This window comes from Coturnix japonica, chromosome 2 (genome assembly GCF_054131305.1).
Source record: "Coturnix japonica strain WE chromosome 2, WE-NBRP24, whole genome shotgun sequence".
NCBI classification, from domain to species: domain Eukaryota; kingdom Metazoa; phylum Chordata; class Aves; order Galliformes; family Phasianidae; genus Coturnix; species Coturnix japonica.
Window position 1 is genome coordinate 31,242,967 of NC_140664.1, and position 14,362 is coordinate 31,257,328.

Sequence of the window (14,362 nt, forward strand, 5' to 3'; positions counted from 1 at the left end):
AAATAAAGCTACTTACATGAGTTTCTAGTGGCAGCACCAAGGACCACATTCCATAGTTTTGGAAGCACACAGTCGGTCTTTTGAAGTAATCATACAATGGTTTGAGTTGGAAGAGTTCTTACAAATTACCCATACCATTATAATATATAAATACCCGTATAAATTTCAACCGCTGTGCTGTGGGCAGGGCTGCCACCCACCAGCTCAGGCTGCCCAGGGCCCCATCCAATGTGGCCTTGAACCTACAGGGATGGGGCATCCACAATTACTCTGGGTAGCTGTGCCAGTGTCTCACCACCCTCTGAAGTAAGAATTGCTTTCTGAAATCCGTTCCTTTAGTTTGAATCTATTCCCCATCGTTCTGTCACTATCAAGCTGCAGACCTTCTCTTTTATCTAAGCTTATGCTTCTGTGGCCTGTTAAGTAGTTACCCCTCATTAAAACAACTGTGGAATCAGACACTGACACGTCTCATTTGAAATTAATATTGGCTTGCACTTTGGCTGAAGCAAGGTGTGACCTGCTTTTTTTTTCTTTATTGAATGCAAACTAGTCAGAAGTTTCAAAAAAAATCACAACACCTCTAAGTATTTTGTAGCTTTAAATGGATATGGTGTTACACAAGCTGTGTGGGGCAGGTCTCTTCTCACTAGTGACAAATGACAGGACAAGAGGAAATGGCCTCAAGTTGCGGCAGGGCAAGTTTAGGTTGGATGTTAGGAAGAACTTCTTTACAGAAAGGGTAGTTAGGTACTGGAATAGGCTCCCCAGGGAGGTGGTTGAATCGCCATCCCTGGTTGTGTTTAAGAGCCGTTTGGATGTGGTGCTCAGGGATATGATTTAGTGTAGGGTTGTTAGAGTTAGGGTACTGGTTAGGCTGCGGTTGGACTTGATGATCTTCAAGGTCTTTTCCAACCTGGGTAATTCTATGATTCTATGATCATGCTTGACACTGGGTTAATCTTTTGCTGCTTATTTGGTTCACTTTTATGTGAAATTTGATTACTGCTAAAGGCACTGAAAATTCAGGTTTTATTTTGCATGTTTATACAGAAGGATGTTTGTAGACTTGTAGTCTGCATATTGGGTGTGAGACAACTATGGAGTTTCTGATCATCTTTATCAGTGCTATAAACTATGTACTGTTATACATATCGGTGCATGTATTTGAAGGAAACAAGAGAAAATGTGATTAACCAAACCCTATCTGCTTTCCACAGGGGAAATTTAAGTTTCCAGCTGAAAAGTTCTAAGATCATTATCCTTAGAAATTTTGTTCCTTGAGGCTTCTTTTTTTGTACTCTTATGCCTGTAACAAATCAATGCATTTATGTTCTTACCTTCTCTCTGCTCTAATTGATAGCGAACATTAATACCATATACATTTTTTTAACAGGTATTTTGTACGTGTGGTGTAGGAAAAAATGAATTCCACTATGAGTGAGGAGCCTGATGCACTATCTGTAGTTAATCAACTCCGAGATCTAGCAGCTGATCCTTTGAATAGGCGAGCCATTGTTCAGGATCAAGGATGTCTGCCAGGTCTGATTCTGTTTTTGGACCATCCCAGCCCTCCAGTTGTTCATTCAGCTTTATTAGTAAGTATTCCAGAGATAAGTTTGTATGTCATTAGGACACTTTGTTCCTTTGTTTCTGTGTCTTTAATCAAGTAATGTAGAAGATAAAACCTGTTTTTATGGTAAATCACAATTAATTTTCACTTTCTTAAAAGAAGCACACAATTCAAATGTTGTTTAGCCATGTAGCATTATTCCAGGGGAATTCACAGTAATTGGAAGAGATTAATTTGCTTTGCGTTTTTTCTCTAATACAGCCATTTCACTTTCATTGTGGAGGGAGGTAAGCATGCTTAAATCTTTTTCTTTAGATGAAGCCCTGGAACTTGGTAAATATATTCAATGATAAAATGCTCGCGTAAGAAAAAGATCATAAATTATAGGGCAGTTTTGGCTAGAGATGATTTCCCGAGGTCATGTAGTCTAATCTCATGGTCAAGCTGAGACAAATTAGAACACACTTCAGGACTGTGTTTGTTTAGATGCCCTGTAGCCTCTCAGACACCCTGCTCCAGCATTTGCCCACCGTCATGAAATCTGTTGATGTCTAAGCCAATGTTTTCCATTTTCTCTTCATTTCTTCTTGTTCGAAGTCATAAAGTGCATTTCTTTCATAGAAACAGGGCAAGCAAAAATGAAGATTTCCTTAGAACCCTGATTCAGTTCTCCTAATAGGATTTTTAAGTTAGTAAAAACTGCCATTCTTTCGTTTCATATAATTTTTTCTTTATTTTAAATTATAAGCAGAGCTTTGACTTTTTACATTAAATTCTTCATTATTTCCTGTATCATTAATATTTAGTCTGTACTGTAGTTCTATGTGTTTTTTTTGTTTGTTTTACTTCCATAAGGAATATTTGTGCATTTCTTGGAATGACTCCAGTGCTCTTCAGGGCACAGGGAATGACATCCCATAATCCAGGAGATGTATGTCCTGCTAATTGGTTTTCAAAACAGCTTTGCCACAGCATTTGCCAGACTAAATGTTCTCAACTGGATGACTTATGAGTTGATGTTACAGTTCTTGGGAATATGCTGCACTGTTTTTCATTCTACTGTAGGTTCCTTAGGTCATGGAGGGTTTTGTTTGGATCCCTCTTTTCCTTCCTTTGCTTTCTTGGGCTGCGTATTCTCACAGCCTGCGTGAAACTTAGTAATCATTCTGTGATCACATTGCAAAAATTAACCCTACATTAAAAGAACTGAATTTATCAGATCAATGAAGGGTAATGCAGTATGGTTCCACAAACCCAAATATTACTGAAGTGTTATGGTAAAGGCATCTTGATGGGTGAGAGACAGCTGTGTTGTTTTATTTAGTGGCAGCCTACAGGTAGAGTGAATTAAGGGGAGGGATTTAGAGGAGACCCTGACTGTAATCAGAAATTGCTATGAAAACAAGTTTTTGTCTGCTACCCAAACTATTTGTGCTTGTGACTTCCCGCACCTCGTAGGTACTATAGCTTTTAATTTCTTTGCTGACAGATTTTTAGTCATCCTTTTTGATATTTTATCATTCTGAAATGTTTGTACCACGTCAGGCAAGAGCCAGACTTCCTCAAAAGGTAATAGGATGATCTTGAATTTTACCTACTCTGTGCTGAAGACAATTTAGAAAGAAAGATAGGTGATTAATTAGCTATCTCTGAAGGGAATAAGGAGCACGTTATTTTTGAAGCAGCTAGTGAGCAGCGTAGTTATTATATGACTTTATGTAAAGAATTAGAATTTACTTCTAAATCTTGCTGTCACAAAACTAATTTGATAGCCCATTGCATTTGTGAATTGCAGGATTTTCTGTATGTGGTTGTTGTACTTACGTGACTAAAACAGATAAAAGCACAACGCAAAATACATCTTTAGAGGTTCCTTCTAAGAATAGTTTGACAGCACTGAGAATTGAGAGATGCGTTATGAATAGGACTTGAAATTTCAACCGCAAGAGTATTGCATTAAGAGTAACCATATAGTTGTTGGCTGGAGTCAACAGTGTGAAGTTCTTCAAAGTTTACCTCAAAAAACAAATAAACAAAGCCTTGGGCAACATGCAAGTGTTGGTTCCAAGCTGAGGTAACAGCAACCTAAGCAGTTGACTACTGCTGTTGCGTTCCTGTACTTACATGGAGTGATTAATTACTTCAGTGTTAGATGTATTTTAAATTTTATAAACCTTTTTTGCTCTTATTGTTTCCAGTATTGGAATTGATCTTTAGAAGCTTATTAGTGTAGTAGACCTTTGTTTCTGTGGACAGTAGAAACTTGGTGGTGTGAATCCACAGAACTACTGGAAACATAGTAGGAACATAGAACCTGGATGATCTTCTAGGTCTTTTCCAACCTTGATAATTCTGTGATTCTCTAACACTACTATGTTCCAAGATCTAATGTAATTTTTTATACTCTATGCTGGCTGGAAAGGACTTCTGGAAGACATTTGCTTCCACTTCATGAACTGCCTTCATAGAGGGAAAAAAAGTTTTCATAATGTCTAACCTGAACTTCTGTAATTTTTCCTTCTCTTTGTTATGTTTTCTGCTGCTGTAGAGGAAAGTTTGTCTCCTTCATCTTTGTAAAGGCTCTGTGGGTTAGTTGTAGACATTCGCTTAGTATAAGCAAACCTGGCCTCTTGATCTTTACTTGTAGATTGGATAGTCCTTGCTTTCTGTATATTTGAGAGTTCTTTTAATATTTACAATTAATATTACAATTCTTTTAATATTTACAGCATGCGATAATGCTTTTACTAGAAATGGCATTGTGAATCTTTTGCAGTTTTACAGTGATAAAAAGAAATAATAACGTACTGGAAATATTGCTGATATGTCCTTTTTATTTTAGGCTCTCCGTTATTTGGCAGAGTGCCGTGCCAACAGAGAAAAGATGAAAGGTGAATTGGGTATGATGCTCAGCTTACAGAATGTTATACAAAAGTAAGTTTATGTTGAGTTGTTGTATCCAAGGACAGTAAAATTATAACATGGTATCGCAAAGTAAAATTTCAACTATCATTTTGTGTAGTGAATTTTTATTATTGCATTCTTCCTTTTCAATGTTGAAGTTGCAAGCAATTAATGCTCTTTGTTTTGTAGTGTGACAAAGCAAGAATAGAATAAATAATACTTTGAAAGTCATTTGCCACACCACAGATTTCTGGCTGTTATTACAAATAGGTAATTTTACCTCATCCCTTCAGGTTCTTTTGTAACCTAAATAATTTTTTAAGGGTTTCTTGCTCTAGTGCGTTTAATGGTAATGATTGCAATCTGTCGTGTTTCTCTTTGGTTCCCTCTTTTAGGAAAGGGTGTATTCAATGTATTTGTCTTGATATGTTTTAGAAAGTTTGTATCTACAGGTTTGTGTTCAGGAAGTGTTTTGCTGATGGAGAAGTTAGTGAGGTTTAAGTGACAGGTTTTTATATTGGGTGTATATAAAAATAATCAAATTAAATCTTACAGTATTGGCATTTTTAAAGGACAAGAATAATTAAGTTAAATATACTGGAGTCTCTGCTTGCTACTTTATAGTAACAGTAAAATTGGAATGTGTAGGTAGTATTAGAAGCATTTCTTGCAGGCCAGTTTGCCTTTAGTGCAGATTAGTTGTCTATTTAAAGAAGTTTCTTAGCATCTTATGTAATCTACACAAAGATGGCAAAAGGGGAGTAGTATTTGTTATTGGCTTCTGTAGCTTACATAATAGTACTGAGGAAGCAGTCTTAATTAAAATTTTTGTTTAAATAACGTTATGGAAATTTCTTAGGCATCATTTCTTCTGTGTTTCAACTTCAAGCCTACTGAGGTTGGAAACAAGGACAGGTAGTTCAGGAGCAGCACAGAAGAATTATCTGAGCAATCAGGGACTGGACTAGGAAAGCTAAGGTCCTGATAGAATTAAATCTGGCCTGGAAATCATGGCCAACTATAAGTACAGGGCTACTGTAAGTATGCTAGTGGTAAAAGGAAAACAAATGTGTTCTCTATGATTAGAAATGGGAGAGTTAATTATCTGGGATATGGATAAGACTGAGATTCTCAATGGCTTTTTTGCTTCATTCTTAACCAGGAAGTGCTCTCTAGCCACACTGGCAAGATGCAGAACACAAAGGCAGGGTGGGAGAGAATTAAGAGCTATCCGCTGTAGAAGGCTTTGTGGTGATCTTAGGTGCACAGATCTTCCAGAACCTGGTGGGATGCATCTGCAGGTCCTGAGTGAACTGGCAGATGAAGCTGCTAACCCCACTATCCATTGTATTTGAGAAGTAGTAACAGCCTGTTGAAGTTGCTACCAACTAAAAAGGGGAAAAATAAAAACTCTTGTTTTTATAAAAGGAGAAAAGGAAGACTGGGAGAATGACAGCACTCAAGATGATGGAGCAAATTGTCCTGGTAACTGTGGTACATGGAAAACAAGGAGGTGATTAATGACAGCCAGCCTGGCTTCACAAATGACAGATGTCCACCACAAATGTGGTGGATTCGTACGATGGTAGTACAGCATTGGGCAATAAGAGTAAAGCAGCTGATGTCTTTTACCTGGACTTGTGCAAAGTATTCTGACGCTGTCTCACATGAAGTCCTTGTTTCCAAATTAGGGAGACATGGGTTTGATGAATGGACAACTTGATGGGTAAGGAATTGGCTGGTTGGTCACACTCAGAGTTTCAGTCAGTGGCTCAGTGTCCAGGTGGAGACCAGTGGCAAGTGGCATTCCTCAGAGGTTAGTGCCAGGACCTGTGTTATTTAACACTTTTGTCAGTGACATTGGCAGTGGGATTGAGTGCACACTCAGCAAGTTTACCAACAGCACCAGGGTGCGTGGTATGGTTGACATGCTGGAGGGAAGAGGTGCTGTCCAGAGGATCCTGGACAGGCTCAAGAAGTGGACCTGTGTGAGCAGCATGTGGTTCAACAAGGCCAGGTACAATGTGCTGCAACCCCAAGCACACATATAGGCTGAGTGGAGAGAGTATTGACACTAGCCCTGAGGACAAGGAGTTGGACTTGTTGGTAGATGAGAATTTCAACTTGAAGAGGCAGATTGTTCCTGCAGCCCCCAAAACAAACCATATCCTGAGCCACATCAAAAGAAATGTGACCAGTAAGGCAAGGGAGGTGATTCTCCCTCTCTGCTTTGCTGTTGTGAGGTGCTGCTTGTAATACTGCATTCAGCTCTGGGACGTCAAGTGTAGGAAGGATGTGAACCTGTTGGAATGAGTCCAGAGGAGGTCATGAGGGTGACCAGATTGCTGAAACACCTCTGCTATGAAGACAGGCTAAGGGAGCTAGGCTTCCTCCTCCTGGACGTGAGGCATCTGGGGAGAGCCTGTATGTAGCTTCCAGTACCTGAAAGAGGAAAGGTGGGGATGGACTGTGTGTGGGACCAGAACATGGGGTGGGGACTTTAATATGAAGGAGGGTAGATTTAAATCAGATATAAGGAAGAAATTCTTAACTGTGAATGTACTGAGGCACTGGAACAGGCTGTCCAGAGAAGCTGTTTTCAAGGCCAGGGTGGATGGGTCTTTGGGCAACCTGATATAGTTAGAGGTTCCATGGCAGAGTTTCCAACACAGAGTTGGAACTAGATGATCTGTAAGATCAATTTCAGTCCAAACGGTTTTGTGATTCAGGGATTAAAAGGGTATAAAGTTCAGAAGCTTGAAGAGGAGAGAAAAGACGGTTAAAAACTGGGTATCTTGTAGATTCATTTTTTTCTAGAAGGCTCTTTGGCAAGTGCAAGAACATACATTTGATTTATGTGCTTGTAACATTTGGAATGTGTGATATGATGAAAATTTAAATATGTAGCATCTTCAAACACAAGACTTTGTCATGTGCTTGTCAGGATTTTCGGTTGTAATGCTGACAAGAAATGCTGAAGCTAAGTTTTGTTTTGCCCGGAGAAATATGGAGAAAGATGGTAAAAAGTGCTGAGAAGCTAGATAAAAAAAAATGTGTCACAAAAAAGAAAAGTCTGTGTTTTTTCTCTGTTAGAAAGTCAGTAGGGGAGACAGCAAGGTCTTCTTCAGTTTTGCTCTAGAAAATGGAAAGTCTGTTTTCTAACGTGATTTCAGTTTCTCAAAAAATATTGTCCTTTGAACTGAAACTAAACATTAATAAATGCACTAATAAATGCTGTGGTCTTGGTGACTTCATTCTGTGCATTCCAGTGTTCTTTCTGGAATCTGAATATTGAACTCATCACTCTAACCCATAACTTGATTTGGATTTTTGAGGATTTTTTTTCTGTTGTTTTCCATAGCAGCACTTGTAGCCACTGGCTCATTTCTCTTGACAGGTTAAATGCATCCAGTGGTGTGAATTGTGCCTTTTTATCAAGAATTTTTTTAACTGTCACCATTTACTTTCATTGATTTCTCTCTTATGTGCATAATATTCGTGGGCTTTCCCTGTTCAGTGCTGTGATGAACTGTATCCCATCACTGATGGTGTTAATACTTCCCAAGCAGTGAGGTGTAGCTCGCTTGCACAAAGAGTCAGGTTGACAACTATGCAGTTAGACTTAATCCAGTTTAGCACTGAACTAACAAACACTGAGTTTAGGATGTCAGGAGTTTTAGAATTACACTTCTGTTATGCTTGTCTTGAATTTTAAGTGACTCTTGATAAGCCCTGTAACTCTGTAGTGGGATTTTAGGTTTATGAGTGGATTTTCTTGACAGCTGTGTGTATCCCATCTACACCAAACTGATCTAACAGATCTGAAAATGTAAATGGTTGATGCCATCAACTAGAAAATAGCTGGCTTGCTAATTAATTTTGTTCTAACATTACAGCAGAACTTCAGTAACTGCCCAACTTGCTGCTTTTCTCATCTGGGAAAGTTCCTTCTTTGTGCATCCAGATCTGCTTAGTTTTAGGTGAAGTTTGATGCATCTTTGAGTTTTGCAGTCTAGAGTAAGAAGTGTGGTGGAGAGAAATCAGACCTTTACAATCCTTACGTAGAGGATTCCACTGGAACAGGCTGCCCAGGGGGGTTGTGGTGTCTCCTTCTCTGGAGATATTCAAGTCTCACTTGGATGCCTACCTGTGTGACCTGGTGTGGGGAACCTGCTTTGGCAGGGGGGTTGGACTTGATGATCTCTAGAGGTCCCTTCCAGCCCCTACGATTCTGTGATTCCAAATGTCTTTTTTCTTTTTTTTTAATTATTCCATTTTTATCAAAAATGTTTGTCTTGCGTTTGTCTGAGAACTTGTATGTGTACAAACATTTGTGTAAATAAATAAAATGGAGAGTAGAGGTGGAAGTTCATTGAAGAAATGCATTTCATTGCATTCTAGTAGTCATCAGCAGTTATTTAATATTGAAAACTGGTTTGGTTGCTGGCTTTATGAATTGTATGGAGTAGTTAATGTGTCCGTATGGACTTTATAAAATGTTATTAGCAGCTTCTAGAATTAAAATTAATTAGGATTTATAGCCTACAAGGAAATATACTAATTAGTGTTCAGAACAAAAGTGACTTTTCATGGACAGTAAAGGTCAAAGTTTATAGTTTTTCTTGATCTTTATGAGGAGCATAATGGAACATAAATATAACTAACGTGTATTTAAAAAAAAAAAAAACACAAAAAAACAATGAGTCAGTAGATACTGAATAGCTCTTATTATGGAATAGGAAATTACTGAGGGTAAAATTCCAATTAGTTAGCTAAAAGAGCTTTTCAAGATAGTCTTCCTTTGCCAGGGTGTCAGATTTAACAAGCTGAACTAAATCCAGTGCATTAATCAGCTCTTTCAATTTATTACTTGCCTAAGAAGATTAGGGCAATTAATATGTGCTTAATTAGAGTCCCTTGCAGATATGGTAAAATACATGCAGTCTATAATTGCTGACTTCTTACTCAATTTTAATTTCTGGTTGTCTTAATTACCTATACTTTTTGAAAATTTAATTATTCATTGAAAGCAGCCAAGTTTAAATTTATGATGTGAAAATAATAATAAAAAAAACACCACAACAGAACAGAATAGTATTTGCTGAAGTGAAAACAGTAGGAATGTAGCATCACAACAGCTTTGCCATCGTAGTTGTATGACATGCTTTGTCTCCTTTGTGAGAAAGAAAGAATGGCTTGGATGGACAGGGTAAAGGCCATGTATTAATTAACAACAAAACAAATCACGTCTTTAAGGGGATGTGTGGCGGTGGAGGGGATGTTGCCATATCCTAATGGGCCACAGGATAATATTTTGTGTGGAAATGTAGCTAAAAAAATGGTGACAACTTCTCACATTCTACATTTATGAATTTATGCTATTGATTGGAGTACTTAAATTCTAATATGAAAATAAGAAAGAAATTGTTCTTTATGGATTAGAGAGATTTTAATTGTCTGTAGGTGTATTGGTAGTTTTGTCATTCTTGGCATTTATTGTGCGGGGTTTTTTTTGTTTGCTTAACACTGAAATGGAGAAATGACTGAGGATTGGGTAGTGTGACACTTGGTTCTATTGCACGATTGTTTTTGAACTGTTCTGTACTTTTGATTCTGAGTTGTTTTCTCCCTGAAAATCATTGTTTTCATGTGTCTGAAATATTTCTTGATCAGAAGGTTAAACAATTTTGTTTCCAGAAATTAATGTACATTGCATCGCCTGGATGACTTTGTCTCTTCCATACTTTCACTCCTGCCCTGGAAGATGCTCTATTCCCTGTTCTCCTTCCTCATCTTTCCTTTCCTGTTATTTTTCCAAGCATATTTGCTTTACATGCTCTGTTTTGTCTATTAGAAGTGCTTCTAGAAAATGATATCCTTGGTTGTTGGTGCATCTCTTTGGGCTGTGGGGTTCCAGCCTATTCAGTGCTGTAACAATGTGCTTATTAATAATAGATGGTCACAGCAGGAGGACGTCTGCAGGCTGCTTCATTCAGTGTTGTTAAGCAAAGTGGCCAAATATCTCACTCCTCTGTGTCTAAGTTTCCTTAAGGAATGGCTTTTCACCTGTTTTGTTAATCTTACTTTTCAGAAGTTTGGAGAAGCATCTTGTGTCAAAACCAAAAAAGAAACAAACCCACAGTCCTACACGCAGTGAAGTATTATAAGCAAAATCAATATGTCCTCTATAAATACACCATTATATTTGTTCTAAGTGGTCGAATACTACTTTTGTTTGCTAAACAACTTCCTGGTATTTGGAGATTATATGTAGGTATGGAGTGGAGGGATCAGGGAGCAGATGGGTTCAATGTCATAGGCTACCAACCTCACTATGGCATATATATATATATATGTGTGTGTGTGTATGTGTAGTCAAGTTTTTTCTCTGTTAGTCTGAGTCGTGGCAAACTATGAAGAATTCAGTAGTTGTTTTTAAAATGCTTTTAAAATATTTTTGTATTCTTGTAATACACTTAGTGTTACAAAAGGCATAGGGAGCTATGAACACAGATCCAAACACAGATGCAAATATTTATGTAACAAATCACAGAATCACAGAATTGTAGGGGTTGGAAGGGACCTCTAGAGATCATCGAGTCCAACCCCCCTGCCAAAGCAGGCTCCCTACACCACGTCACACAGGTAGGCGTCCAGGCGGGTCTTAAATATCTCCAGAGAAGGAGACTCCACCACCTCCCTGGGCAGCCTGTTCCAGTGCTCCGTCACCCTCACCGTAAAGAAGTTCTTCCGCACATTCGTGCGGAACTTCCTATGCTGTAGTTTCATCCCATTACCCCTAGTCCTATCCCCACGCACTACTACAAGAGATCCCTGTCTTTTTTGTACTGGGGAGCCCAGAACTGGACACAATATTCCAGATGAGGCCTCACCAGGGCAGAGTAGAGAGGGAGGATCACCTCCTTCGACCTGCTGGACACGCTCTTTTTAATACACCCCAGTATGCCATTGGCTTTTTTGGCTACAAGGGCACACTGCTGGCTCATGGTCAATCTGTCGTCCACTAGGACGCCCAGGTCCCTCTCAGCAGAGCTCCTCTCCAGCAGGTCTTCCCCCAGCCTGTACTGGTGCATGCAATTATTTCTACCCAGGTGCAAGACTTTACACTTGCTTTTGTTAAACCTCATCTGGTTTCTTACTGCCCAGCTCTTCAGCCTGTCCAGGTCTCACTGAATGGCAGCACAGCCTTCAGGCGTCAGCCAATCCTCCCAACTTCGTGTCATCAGCAAACTTGCTGAGGGTGGTCACGATCCCCTCATCAAGGTCGTTGATGAAGATGTTGAACAAGACCGGACCCAGTACAGACCCCTGGGGGATGCCACTAGTTACAGGCCTCCAGCCAGACACCGCACCACCAACGACAACCCTCTGCACTCTGCCAGTCAGCCAATTCTCAACCCACTTCACCGTCCACTCATCTATCCCATACTTCCTCAGCTTTGTTATAAGGATGTCATGGGGGACAGTATCAAAATAAAATATACACAACAAATAAAACACAAAAAGCATTAGGTATTAAAATGATGCGGCATCCAAAACCTTGGACATCAGCTATGGTGTAATGGACTTTGTGGGAGAGAACGTTAATTATTTTTGTGGTGTTAACAAAATACAGTGTAAAAGCTTAGTAGCTGAGTGTCATTTGTAAGAACAGTCAAAGACTTGATGGCCAGTGGTTCAGATGCAAGTAGTCATTTAAATATCAAAGCATGGACTAATATTTTTCAGGGTTTAATGGAAGTTGGCAGTTAAAAACCTGCTCTCAACCATTATTCTGAGGGATGCAGTTCAGGGGAAGGTGTGTCGCTTTGATATTTTCGTTTGATGTGTGTGTGGAGTTGGTCACAGAAGAGTCTGAATGTGTGACCAAATGGAAGGATCTGTACTCTGTGCACTATAACATGCAGTGGACTTAGTTTACATTCAACATTATTCCTTTCATCTTGGGACTTTCTTGCAGTCAAAGTGGCATTAGTCAAGTCATCATTTATTCTACACAGCCTGTTTGCTTACTGTGCTCTTCGCAATCAGTACTGTGTCTTCTCCAGCCATTGAAGTGGTTTTCAGTCCTGAAATCAGGCTTTTTGTGTGTTTGTACTCTTTCCAATTTCTTCCTTACTTAGAAACTTCCTGGAGCATAAAGTTAACTGTTTGACATAGTGTGAACTTAAGGTGTTTTTTAACTCATATTTTTTTCTGCAGACTTTGTATTTAAACAAATAATGGTCTCTTGAAGCGCTGTGGGTTTGAATATTAAAAAAATGAAGTTATTTGCAATCTTGCAAGAGTCCCCGTGGTAAACAGTATGATCTAAATTTACATTGAAAATTGTGTAAACTATGGCAAGAAAAAAAATTACTATTGTGTTGAATTTAAGTGCATCAAAACTTGGTGTGGCATTGCCAGAAGGAGAATGTTCTGTTTTTGTAGTGGGATGCATTACTGAGGTGGGAGGGAAAAGATTTTATGTGGATTGGCAGAAGAGACAGGAATAGTGGCAACTCAGGGTGCCTTTAACACTCAATAAACCTTGTAGTCAGCTGATGTCGAAGTGTTTTAGAAACAGTGACCTTCGCTGGTTGCTATTGAGTTTACAAGGAAAAGTGCTGAGGTGGGTTCTTCAATGATACCCTGACTTTTCCTGACAGCTCACTAAAATAAAGAGCAAAGGAAGCTTAAGGTGCTTTGAAATGAAAATAGCAAATGTTATTGTCAAGTATTTAGTGCTGCAGGTGTGGATTGACAGTATTGTAGTCTAGAGCCATTTATCTGTGAAAAGGGAGGAGGTAGATGCTTATCTCTGCAAGGTTTCTCATCTCTCTTGCCAGTATCAGATGTCTGCTTTTGGATTGCAGTATGCAGATGATGCTTGTCCCTGGCTTTTGACCGTCATGCAAAGTGTCTGTACAAAAGAAATAGAAAGAAACATGCTGTCATCGAAGCTGCTGGTAATACTGGTTCGCTTTATAAAACATACATAACAAACAGCCTCACAATTGCAAACAGGTAGTTCGAGACAGAAACAAGATGTCTAAATTAGTCGTTGCTTTCATAGTTACCTACTTCAAGTTTCTGCTGAATAGGTAAATATTAACTATATCAGCAAATACATAAAAAACAAAGCTTCTGGTCAAATAAGCCCATGAAGACTAAGTCTGGTTTTTTTCCTCCTCTGCTGGTTGGTGCTGTAGTTTAATTAGAATACGTGGTAGTACAGCAAGTGGCATTTGGCTTCTTGCATTTTCCTAAAATCTTATGGACAAAGCCTAAATTCAGTATTGCCAGTATTTCTACCTGATGGCTACAGCATTATTATTGGGAAGGATTACCTTTCTAATTCCAGCATTTGATATCTTGCAGTGGAAAGGACCGAAGAGCAATGTTACCCTTAAGATTCTTTTTTAACGCCAATGCAATTTGCTGAAGCCATGTAATGAACATGATTTGTCATATAAGGCCATTAAATAATTACTGTTCATTAGCAGGCAAGATGTTAAGACTAGCTACTGTGAAATCTGAAGTGGAGTTTGTGTCTGTTATGCAGACTCTTGTCTAGCAAATGCTACTCTAAAGCCTTTTGAGTTTAGTTGAGCCTGGATTTTTTTTCCTTTTTTTTTTTTTTTTCCTCTTTTCTTGTGATGGAGAATATGTCCATATGGTAGAAAGCAAGCTGTGGAAGATCAAAAGTTGATCTCCATTTAGCATATAAATAGCAAGAGTTAAACAAAATTGGATGAATAGATGGGTTAAGCATATGGCATATGTTCAAATCTGTTATCCCATTCTTTTAAGTTTGTTCTCTTCTTGTGATCAGAGGACAATAGAATAAATCAAGGGAATGGTCTAAGCACTTGGTAATTATTC

The 14,362-nt window shown here is 38.7% G+C and overlaps 1 protein-coding gene across 3 annotated transcripts in view; it reads left to right on the forward strand.

Moving 5' to 3' along the window:
- Window positions 1-14,362, forward strand: part of ARMC1 (armadillo repeat containing 1) — a 28,699-nt gene that overhangs the window by 1,336 nt on the left and 13,001 nt on the right. The window contains exons 2-4 of one of the 3 annotated variants that reach the window (XM_085539506.1): window positions 1,397-1,598; window positions 1,835-1,860; window positions 4,416-4,507. In XM_085539506.1, the coding sequence (XP_085395632.1) occupies window positions 1,532-1,598; window positions 1,835-1,860; window positions 4,416-4,507 (185 nt within the window). In that variant the 5' untranslated portion in view covers window positions 1,397-1,531. Of the gene's footprint in view, window positions 1-1,396; window positions 1,599-1,834; window positions 1,861-4,415; window positions 4,508-5,639; window positions 5,887-14,362 lie in introns of those variants that run through there. The other 2 variants (XM_085539508.1, XM_015855687.2) reach the window with 2 other exon arrangements.